Below are 12,420 nucleotides of genomic sequence, written 5' to 3'. Positions count from 1 at the left end.
TTTTTGGCCGACCCCTGAATGGATATCTCCTCCACGCGAGCTGTCCTGAGCATTTGCCATTCAGGTTATGCCGTCCCGAAAAACATCAAGGGGACTATTTCATTTTTACGCACCTCCTTCTCTCTGTGTGGGACTCGTAGCCAACACATAACGGCCAGCTGGCCGGTAAAATGTTCTACTCGGCTTGACCTTCCCTCTGCTTTTAAACCTTTTAGTCCTTTCTGCCCCTGGTTCCCTGTTCCCTACGCGAGGCTGCCGGTATGTTGAGGAGAACGCTTCACCTCGGTGAAATCTCTGCATTTAGCCTCACTGTCAGAAGAGAAAGCACTCGCTTGTTGTCCTCATAACCAACACAGACCCTCTCGCTCAGTTCAATGCACTCGCTCGTGTTTGTTTTTCTTCTGATGCAACCTTTCTTCGTCTGCTGTGGAATGACCTGTATTTATCGTCTAATTCCAGTCCATTTTAGCACATTTTAGCTGCATATTACTCATCATTTTGTTGCCTTGATGACTCATCTCTACACCTACCGTTATTCCATATTTATTGCTTTTTCTTTCTCTTAAGCAGCAGCAACAGCTTGATCGGGCGACATTTGTTTCTCATTCAGCTCAACAGGTTCAACTGTTGCAGCTTTTTAGAAAATATAAGGTGCATGAATATTCACTCAAAGGGTAAATGTCACCGTGTGGCGCATTTTGGAACAAAGACGAGCATTTAGAGGCTTTTTTTTTCCCGAAGAGGATGAACTTTCTTCTTTCTTTCCTTCCTTCTCCCTTCCTTCCTGCTTCCCAGATGTTGAGGTTACTCTAAATAACTGCAGGCATCATTTCCCCGTGTGCTGAGGACTAAGCAGCTCCAAGAAAATTCTCCTGAAAGATTGAGGAGCAATTATGTTTGCATCTCGGGCATTTTGGTAATAATTCTCTGTTATAATAATGGACAGCACGCTCACAGCTAAGCCTCTTATTACGAGTGCTCATTTTAAATGTATACGGCACTGAAGGAAGTGCTGCTTATAATGTGATGTAAAGCCTCTTGTTACTGAATAGCACTTTGTGCTTCCACGTCTTAACCGCTCTTCCGTGTGCGGCTGAGTGGTGTGTCACCTTGTGCTGGCTCCCAGAATGATGCTCGATGCATCCTCGGCGCAAGAGTGTGGGGAAAAATACAAAAATAAGAAGGGAGCGCAAGGAGACAGAAGAGCTCATGAAAAGGGAGTAAACGATGCTACCGGAAGGAAAAGGATCAAGTGTTCCACGGGGCATCTGAATCAAAGCCCTCTCTCTGCAGAGCGAGAGGGGAGGTGTGAGCTGTAATTAAGTCGAGTCGAAGACGGTGCGACTCTCTCCGAGGAGCCCTGATCACTTTCGAAAAGGGCCTCTCATCGCCGTGGTTACAGTGCCCCATTACGACTCGAGCATATTGTGTGCGCGTGCAGACGGGTGTGTGTTTGTGGCGGGTTTTCAAGTGCTATTGTGGAAACGGCTGCGTGTGTGTTTCCTTTAACTTTTTCGACAGTTGGCTCACTGAGTGTATCTCTGCATATTCCCAGTATACTAGTATACCCCGATGGGTATATTGCGATTTTTGGGTATCGCAACCTGCCAATACAGTACCTGGGTTTCATATGGCAGAAACTAACTCGCGAAAGATGTATCGCTGTCGGCCAGAAAGTGCTAAATATTGGCAAAATATTACTAGAAGTGTGCCGGTGAGCGGGAAAAATGGACGTGGCTTTCAGTACATTACAATTTCTAGTAATATTGAGTTTGCGTTCCTCAAAACAATGTAAACGGATTCAAAACATGTAGGCGTATTAAAAAATTAATGAAATCAACAGAGATCTGGACAGTTATTATATTTTCTTTCACATACAAAACAGAAAAATGCATACGCTCTCCTCACAGACTCAGTCATTTTACCTCGCTGATTGTAAAACACACAGAAGGGAACTCATCAGCCTTGGTCTACTCCTTCCATTGCAATCAGCAACTCTGTTTTTGGTCTAAATAAACCTTAATTCACCGAGTTAGATGTGAAAATGTGCCGGCTCTCACCCATCACGTCTCTCTCTCTGCCGTTGTGCTTTGTGCTTCTCTGATAACATTAGTGGGAGCGAGTCTTTTGTGCTTTGTTGGAATAAACTCTTAAATTTGGCCTTGTAGATTCAATGAGTGAGGATTCAGCGACTGGATTGCCAATTTCTTGCCTCTAATTTGTTCAGAAACTGATTTTGGGCCGACAAAAGTGTGAAGTAAATATTTACTGCCATATTTTTCTTGTTCCCAAATGGGGTGACAGGAAATGCACACTGGATTGTGGGTGTTTTAGGAGCGCAGAGGATACACACATGCAGCCTTGAAAATACTATGAACAAAAGACTCAGTCCTCTGTTGATTTCATAGGCTCCTAGACAACAGGCGGGATGCTATTTCCTTGAAGATCAGCCTTGGAAGGATCCTTAAAACACACCCTGGTCATCATTGTTTAATAAGAAACATTTTAGGGATCCAAAAAGGTCTTCATAATGCAAATCATTATCTCATCTGCCCCAGAAAAGGCAGAATCACCAGGGCCTTAAAGGGGCATTAACGCATCAGTAATAATAGTGCAAATGATACACTCATAAGGGCCATTTTTTTACTTGAAAGTACTGAAGTGACATTTTCAAAGCAGGAATTCCACTTGTAATGAAGTAGTTTGTATTGCAATATTGGGCAGCACCCAAGGGACCAGCTGCAGCAGCAGTGTCGGGGCCTGTGGCGCTCTGAGGGGAGGGAGGCCTTTCACCCCCTTGCATCTCGTCGCTCGGCATTCTGGCCACGATCCCTTCCCTAGTTTTTTCTTTTTCTGCAGAATATTTAAAATGGATCATAAAAACTTAAGAATGGCTTACTGAGGGTTCTGTCCTGGTGGCTGACCACCCGCGGTGAATACCGGGGCCGCGTGCATAACATATTCTGCACCGCACATTGAAGAAGAAAAGCCGCCAATAAATAACCATCACAATCTTGCTGCTGTAGAGTTGTTCCCCCATTTGCAGTTTCACATGACTGAGTTCAGTCTGCTCGCAGCGATTCTGAGCATTTTTTTTTTTTTTTACCATTTTGAGTGTATGGAAATCAACATAAAAGCCGTCGGGCGGTTGGTTGTCTTGACGTGCATGCAATCAGGCATGTTCTGTAAATCTATGCACAACATAACTGCAAATATCATCCAGCAGGAAGATGCAGGTTTGTTTTTGAGGCGACTGTCTTTTAATTGTTCAGGATCAGATGTGTTTGATTTTAAAAGGAATGAAAACCACGTTCCTTAAGACCGTTCATTGGTATGTCACTATTAATTGGCAATGACGGATTCAAGCTTGGAGACGTCAACAATTTCCGATATGATTACGTCACCACTTAACAGAGATACAAAGCTTTCAACTAAATGCATTTATGTCAGTCCTGACGTGAATATGCATCTGTTGTAGGGGACAAAAAAGGCTTGACACAACCACTTGTCTCCTCCGGCACTCTTGATTCAATTTTCATATGTAACAGTAGTGAGAGCGTATCTGTCACTTTTCCTCCCTTTCTCCATCAGTGAAGAGGCCCAGTGCTGTGATACAGGTGCTGGAGGAGAACATTTTTTCTTTTTTTTTTTTTCTTTTTCCCGTCTTCTTAATTCGTGTGATTTGAGCCTCACTGAACAAGGTCTGTTTTTATTCATCAACCGCTATTCATGCGCCGCTCTCCTCACAACATCTCTAACAATAGCATTAACTGGCTAAGCAGTTCAGATTGCGGGAGATGGAGCCCTGTCACTGATGTCTCTGTGGAGGGGGGGGGGGGGAGGGGGGGGGGGGGGTGATGGAAAGATTAAATGAGAAATGGAAGTAGAGAGCCTGGCCTAATGAAAAGTACCTGCTTGGTTGGCTATCTTTTTCTACCCCTAAATAAACCACTGGCAGACAGTTTGTACATCGCCTCCACGCTGACACAGGCTTTCTCTCCTCCGCTATCTGTTTTTCCATCTCGATTGCTGGTATATCATGCAGCCACCCCCTTTAATCTCGCCGGTTCATCTGTGCCGCGGTGTCGGGTCAGGTACCGTTAGACTGATACTCCAGGAACAGGACTGTGGAAGCGCAGAGATTTTTCATCCTTTTCTAAACAGGAAACTAGTTCAATTTAAAGCGCATTAGGTAGTCAATGACCTTTACCAACCAGGAACTGTAGCAATTTTCCAATCCAGCTCCCTGCTGCAACTCGTTTAGCTGCGTATGTCAAAAACCCTCTCCACCCCTGCAGGTAGACCGTGGTTACTTTGTGCTGTGGGGCAGTGAAAAAAAAAATCCATCTTTGTGCCAATCTTGCCGACCTCTCCCAACTTGAACATGCAGAAGGGAAATTAGATCGATTGTTTGATTGATTGGTTTTACCCTCTGCCACCATGTGTCTCTGTCTCTTTGGTGAATCAGAATATGGCCGGTTTGACCAAGATGCTACGGGAGAGCTTCGCTATGGTCAGGAAGAGGAGACATAGTTCATCCTCATTTAATGGAGACCTATGAGCGGGGTTTGTCTCAGGTTGGACAGACATATAGCCATTAGCAGACCATTTACTCCACATTTACCTTCTCGTAAAGGTCACAAGAGCGCAGTGGTTCAGTCCATCAGTCCTAACATGCTTGGATATCTCCAGTCAAATCCCCATATCATGATAAATGATGATGGATGACTGCAGCAGGGCTCCGCCAAGTACATTTTGATCGATTGCTCCTCACATAGTCTGTTTACTCACGCGGGCTTCGCAGTCGGCAGTCTTAATGAGATCAACCACTGGATTCTGCCACACGTACGTTTTCATTTCCTGGCTGTTGGCTTCTGTGTAACACACCGCTTAATCAGCTGTTTGCATACCAATACAATTTCCCTGATTGCCCATGTTGCACGGGTGAGGCTCTAGCTCTAGCCACACTCTGGCTGCTACTTACAGCACTCGTGTTGTCATTAATTCACCACATGTACCTGTAAACCATGACTGAAAGGGATCAATAACTTCAAACTTTGAGATAATCAATGATCTGGTTATGTTTAATCCCAGGAAATCACAGGAAACTAGAATATATATATAAATGATAAGACAAAGTTTGTCCATTAATGACTTGGCTTTGAATTTCGTGGAACAATTAGATTAATTGAATAATCCATCTTTTCAAAGTCCATCATTTTTATATATTTTGCCCATGATTTGTCTTCCATAGACGGTGAGCTTTACATTCCTCTACATTAGATGCACTGGTCTGGGACACGTGCAGTACAGGCTGTTATTATCCACTCAAACAGAGTGCTCATTTATCATACACATGGTTTTTGTCTGTATACATGATTTATACATCTGGCTTTTGGTGTGTCAGTTCTAGGTGGTTTATTGATGGTCTCAATGCAGGTTCAAGGTTTAAAAGAATAAATTCACTGAATATTATTGCACATAAAAAAGGTGCAGACAGGTGTTTGACATCCAAATGTTGTCTCTCTGTTGCTTTGCTCCGAACGCGGCATATTGCTTTCGGTATTGTCAGTCAAAAACACGTATATTGGCCGAACTCCCACAGTCTACCAGGAGGGTTGTTTCCCTTCAATACTCCACTCTTCCACCAATTCTTCATCGTCACCCCACTCCCTCTCTCGCACTTGCTGTCCTCCTCCTCCCCCTCCTCCTCCTCCCCCTCCTCCTCCTCCTCGGTGAGGCTTCTGAAAATGCAGCGGTTGTTATTAATGGTCCATGAAGAAGTTGTGTTGTGATTATTCCTCTGCTGGCTCACTATTGATGAGCTATACAGCCCCCCCCCCCCCAGTACAGTAAAGTCAGTACTAATAATTCTTTCTTTGCCAGGTAGAAGAAAGACCCCAAAACAATCTTGTTGGGCGAATGACCTCTCCTACCTTTTGAAAGAGGAGGGCGCCTTGTTCTTGCATGTTTATTTATTCCGCCTTCTTTGTTCTCTTCCTGAGGAACATGTCAGCCGTGACAGTGGCTCACTGAAGTTATCTCGGGCGCCGTCGTCCAGGTCTCACGGTGTTATTGCTGCTCCGCATGGCGGCGCATTGCTCGGGGACTGTGCCGAACAGCGGCGCGTTATCGCCTCTGATAAGCAATTAGCATTCTCAAAGCCGCTTTCTCTCACATTCAACTTATTATTATGTGGGAAATTTAAGCAATCTTATTCCCTTGTTGGCCAGAGTCCCTGTTGCTGTGATGAACACAAATAATTCACATCCAGTCGTGACAGCTTCAGCCTGTGTGACATTGACAGATTCATCATAATTTCTTTCATTTTTTAAGTAAACATCAACACAGCAAACAACGACAGCTAACCACACACACACACACACACACACACACACACACACGCGCATTCGAAGGAATGCACACACACTCGCAGACGTCAGTAAAAAAACCCGCGAATGCACGTGGCTTTTCTAATTACATGGGTCTGCGTTTGATATGCGTTTGTCAGCAGGAAAGGGTGAAAGCGGAGGTCCGTAATAAGTCGTCTGAGTCGTTTATTGCAACATACAATATTTCTTCAGAATCAAGAACTTTTACAGTATTAAAGTAAACAGATGCAGCTTCCAAACAAAAAACAGCATCGGGGGACTGGGCCGAACGGGATGCTGTTCAGCGGAAGCTGGCACGGAGTCAGAGTTGCTCTTTAACACCAGCAGCGCAGCAGTGGGACCTCAGTGGGCTCAGGGTGTAAGATAGCAGTTAGTTCGGAGTTAGCTAGAGCTGCAGTAAAGCTAATGACGTGATTTATTACAACTTTGTATTCATTCGATGTTGCTTTGTGGCTGTTCTTTGTCATGATGTCATTGTACACATGAAAGTAGGTGTTTAGGTCTACAAAGGACAGTTTAGGTTGCAATTGTACAGTTAACCTTGACCAGGAGGTTTCCTAAAAACCTATATTTTTCTGACTGCTGAAACTATGTCCACTGAGCAATGTCTGCACGATCCAAGACAGTTTCTCCCAAACTATTGATGTCATTTTAGTACATACTTAAATGTTCCGTCGATGAGCATCTTCCGATCGATGGCCGCCCCGTTATAACTCCCTCCATCTTGTATTTGACATGTTTTACTCTCTAAATAAATCTTGCTAATCTGAATTGTGATGTCCGCGCAGCATCAGAGCACTCGTGTTTCTTTTTCGTTCCCAAATTAATTCGATTCACAGGAAAGTCGCAGGTGGGGAATCAATAACATTAATGATGCTCCAGTACCGCAATGATTGCAATGCAGCGATTAGTGATGTGTTTGGCTGCAGCTGTGTTTCAAATGTCAAAAAGTCTCCTGTGAAAACAACAACTCTTATTCATCTTAAGTTGCACTACACAGTCATGTGCGTCCACACCATAATAGAAACTTAACCGTCAGCTTTGATTTTCGATTCATTATTTTTCAAGCAAACGGTCTCTGGGTCCAGCTTTTCCCTGTTTTAGATCATTGTAAAGTAAATATATTGTACTTTGGACTGTTATTTGAAGGGGAAATTGTGATGGACTGAGAAAGCAAAAGTGTCAAAAGATCGATCAAAGAAGAAAACAATCGTTAGCAAAGGCCATCTTGTGTCCAAACCACACGTATCAATGGGAAACATCACTCCACGGATGAAGCCAAGTAGAGCGTAAGGCACACACGCATGACCAACAATTGGTCCTCCAAAGTCAAGACTATTCATTTTTAGATTTCCTGATGTGCGCCTGTGTCTAACCAATTAAACAAGAACACACCATTTTGTCCCGTGGCTTGACAACCGAGCTGGCGGCTTTAAAAGCCTGTGGTTTGTGTGATAATGGCCGACAAGTAAATGCAGCCATTATAGGCCAGACAGGGTTGGGTCACCTTCACAGGCTAAGAGCCGGGCTGTTGTTGTCCTCCATCAACTGAATAAGCTCCTTTTGCTGCTCTGGTACAGCTGCCCATTATATCTGGCTATGTGGGTGACCCGTGGCTGTTGTGTCATTTTCACACCACAGGGCTAATTGCACCAAATGGCGGTGGATTCTGAGGGAACGGATGAGATAGGCAGTCAGCGCTGACCGCCTGGTGCCAACCATTAGCTGTAATTTAGTTTATAGCTTCAAAGATTCTCCAAGATTTGATGTATTAACACATTACCAGAGAGCCTGTGGTGATGTAACTGAGCAATCATTTCTTTTGGTGTCCAGTCTGATCCATTCCTTCATCAGCTTTCTCCTGGTAGCACAGAGAGTTTACGATGACGACACACGTATTTTAATCTGCTCCTCCTCTTCTCCCCTCACTGTAGCTGGCTGCACCTTCGACGAGGACTTGGACCCTGGCTTGTGCGAGTACCGGCAGGGACAAGATGACGACTTTGACTGGCAGCTGATCAGGACCTACAACTTGCCACACCCGACCCCAGATCTTCTACGAGGTTTGTTTCTAACGGGCCCGAACGCATCACCTCTCAAGGCATAAAACCCCGTTTTGGATACTGTAAAGCGTCGCACAGGAATGTACTGGAATCATCTGTCATTTCTGTCATCAACTTAAGGAGTAAAGAGTTTATACAACTCATCAAATTAAGTTTCTAAAGCAACTTGATCAGCATTTTAGCAGACGTCCCAGCATTCCTTGTTTGAGTTAAAGCTCTCCAGAGACTCCTGTGTTTTGTTGCTTGAAGACACCATATTTGATGGGGACTTGCTGCGTGTGTTTATTAATACAAGTCAGGTTTCTGCTGGAATATACTGTATTTTTAGTAAAAACAAACATGAACCAGAGATGCCCCACGTCTAGAAATAGAGTTATAAACAATGCAGTTTGGTACAAAAACACAACACAGAATAACGCACCAGTCCACTATAAAGAGGCTTGCCGCAGCTTTTATGTGCCAGGCTGTTTTTTTTCGATGGTTCATTGTGGGAGCTCTGTGACTCTCCAGAATAAAGTAATGACACATTCAACGAAAACAAATTGACTGGAAACTAAATGGGACTGTTTGTGCATAATTCTCTCAGGTACCAGACGGGGGACTGCAAGTCCAAACATTCAGTCTGAATTCATTTCAGGGCAATCAAGGCAGGATAATTGTGTGGTTTTGAATGAGGAGGGTCCAAAGGAACGGAGGGACAGTCGTGCATAATCACTGCCAGTGCTGTGAAAGCTACTTTCAAAAGTTAGATGTTTTTGACAACATTTTCAAAAGCCTGACAACATTTGCTGAACTATTTCAGTGTGCGTCATTTTCAATGGGAATGCAGCGTTTTTTAATTTTTTATTTGAATTATTCCCAACGCTGGTCACTTCACAGACACATACTGTATCGAATTAAAGAAAATGCGAATTCATCTCCAAGTATTGAAATTGTCATTTTAATGAAAGCAGAATCACAGTTTACAAAATACCATCTTTGATATGTGGCTGTGCTCAAAGTTTGATTTAATAGAGAACAAGAAGATACTGGGAGAACTTTACACCCTGTTCACAAACTTGTATCGAGTCCAGATAAAGTCCTGAGCCAGCTGTTGGCAGACATCCTGTTCCTCACCGAGCATCAGTGTATCTCAGATGCATATATCAATAGATGGATTTGTGATGTGATTTTGCCTCCTGACTCACTTTTGATTTATAAGCAGTAGACTCTGACTACTGCTAAACACATTTGTTTTACAATGCAGCTTAAGAACAGTCATGGTGACTGTTGGAGGTGTTGCCTCAGGGAGGCCTCGAACTTAATCACCTTGTAACAAGCAAATCAATGCCGTCTCCTACAGAATTACATTCCCATTCCAATAAACTGCATTATCAATTACATTTTGAGGGAAACACTTCTTCTGGACCAAACAGTCACAGTTTTAAACATAGTAAACGAACAAAACTATTCAGCTGGGTTTAGTAAAAACATCACAGTTTGGCTAAAAATAACGAAGCTTTCTTTCACACAGGACAAACAGCAGTCTATTAGGTGAAAGTCTTGTGTTTTGTGGCCATCCACCATCCCGGCCTTCTCACATCCTCACGCAGACTCATTTGAAACTAATTTCTGATAAATCAATAGCAAACGAAATCCACGACATTTTTACAAAAAGTAAATCACAATGCAGTTTTGTTGTAGTGGGAACATTATTTTTAAGAGACAGGACTGAGCAAATAAACGGTGTTTTGGGGTTTCATCTTGCTTAAAAATAATTATCATATTGATGATACCACAAATAATTATCACCAAACTCTGCAGTCATATGAAGGGGTTTAGCCTATTTTAGACAATTGTTTGGCAATGAACACAACTTAAGCATATCATCTCTATTGTCATGTAACTCTTTAACAATGGAGATGTTTTAAACTCTTTAAATGGACCACCTGCTTGGCAGCCAACCCGATCTCCCCTATTGGAGTCTAAATGACATGACAGTCATTTTGCATGCAATAAGAATGCCTTTCATGCTTTTTGTGTGTCATTGGTACACCATGTAGTCTGTACTGACAGCAATGTAAACACATCAGCAAGAACATGCTGCTCTCTGAACAATTGATGTCGTATAAATTGTGAGAGAGACCTGTTATAGTTAGCGTAAGGAGAGGTGAATGGGTCAAACAAACACAGGACTTTCAACTAAGAGACCGTACATATTTTACTTAGTGTATGCAGTTCATTTAAGATCAGCCATAATATTTTTCCTAAAACTAACTTGGTGTTTCTTTGCCTAAATCTAACTGCCGTCGGCACCGTAGGTTTGTTGCCTGCCCGTGACTGTTTCACAGTAATGCCGTGGCGTTAAATGGCAATTGTTGTTCCGTAACGTAATAACGCAACATAACAATTAAACCTAACAATGTCACAACGTAACGTAATGCAACAATGTAACGCAACAACGTAACGCAACAACGTAACGCAACACCGTAACGCAACAACGTAACGCAACAACGTAACAACGCAACAACGCAACAACGCAACGCAACAACGCAACGCACCAACGCAACGCACCAACGCAATGCAACGCAACGCAACAATGCAACGCAACAACGTAACGCAACAACGTAACGCAACAACGTAACGTAACGCAACAACGTAACGCAACAACGTAACGCAACAACGTAACGCAACAACGTAACGCAACAACGTAACGCAACTACGTAACGCAACAACGTAACGCAACTACGTAACGCAACTACGTAACGCTACTACGTAACGCTACTACGTAACGCTACTACGTAACGCTACTACGTAACGCTACTACGTAACGCTACTACGTAACGCTACTACGTAACGCTACTACGTAACGCTACTACGAATAGTGGCCTCCCACGTAAAAGTCCTGTTTGTTTTCTTTCCATTTCAACAAACTCTGATTACTGTTGTAAGTTTAGAAGATGATTCAATAAATACTAGATTATGTGGGTAAAAAAAGAAAAGAAGAAGCTGACGTATAATGATTAAACATGCACATTGCTGACGTGCCGTGAAATCCTGCCATTCTCACCAGTAATCACAGCAGTCTCTCACTTATGTGTCTTGAGGAAAGTGTGAACATGCTTTATTTCAACTCTGGTTATATGGTAATGGCTGTTGAAATGGACTTACAGCCTACGTCTGCATGCTCACCAGGTTTCCTCAGTGATTTATGCTAAACAATCTTATTACCTTGGACCCCGTTCCAATCATCAACCCACTGACAGCTTGTTTTCCCACATTCAGCCCCTCGCTGCTTTTCTATTTAGGTTTGTCATGCATCTACACAGGTGGCCTGCTTCCAATCTGCGCTGACGTTTTACATACATGTTTATTTTAAGCAGTTTGTTTTTTCTAGGTAATTGCTTTGCAAGCCTGCATCCGGGAGTGTGAATGGTGCTGGTTTTAGGTTGCTGTTTGGGGTACATCGTGGCAATTTGTGGAAGGAGCCGGCAGACGTCCGGTATTTCATAATCCATTCGCAGTTCAGATCAAATGCTTGTTCCGCTGTTCCAGGCACAGCTCCCCCGAGGTAAGCTGGGTATATGAAGGAACTTCCTGGGTTTGGTGGAGTCTAGCATGGGTCATTGCTGATTACACTTCCTTGTGTTCCTCAGGGGCCGGCAGCGCCACAAAGGCTGCTTTTCATCTTCTTTTCATCCCTTAGAGAAGGTTAATTTCAGACAAGATGAGCACATGCTCTCGTGACTTGGATGTTCCTTTTAGATGCTCCTGGATAAGAGATAAATATATGATATATGGCTGTATGGGATCTCATCATCGGATGTACCTGCTGGGAGCCAGCCTATTGGGGTCATACATAAACCAGAGACTGTGTTCGGGAGTAGCAGCCGGTGCTTCACTGACATGATCTCCTCCAACACAAGTCTCTGGCATCACCAGCCCTCAGCATATTATTCACTCTAATAGTATGATATTATTATTCT

General features: G+C 43.4%; 1 protein-coding gene across 2 annotated transcripts in view; it reads left to right on the top strand.

Moving 5' to 3' along the window:
- Positions 1 to 12,420, top strand: part of ptprua (protein tyrosine phosphatase receptor type Ua) — a 163,104-nt gene that overhangs the window by 36,063 nt on the left and 114,621 nt on the right. For both annotated transcript variants that reach the window (XM_079288297.1, XM_079288296.1), the window contains exon 2: positions 8,327 to 8,455. In XM_079288297.1, coding sequence (XP_079144423.1) covers positions 8,327 to 8,455 — 129 coding nt within the window. The remainder of the gene's footprint in view (positions 1 to 8,326; positions 8,456 to 12,420) is intronic.

This window comes from Melanostigma gelatinosum (assembly GCF_949748355.1).
Source record: "Melanostigma gelatinosum genome assembly, chromosome: 17".
Lineage (NCBI taxonomy): Eukaryota > Metazoa > Chordata > Actinopteri > Perciformes > Zoarcidae > Melanostigma > Melanostigma gelatinosum.
This window is presented reverse-complemented; position numbering and strand designations above follow the sequence as displayed.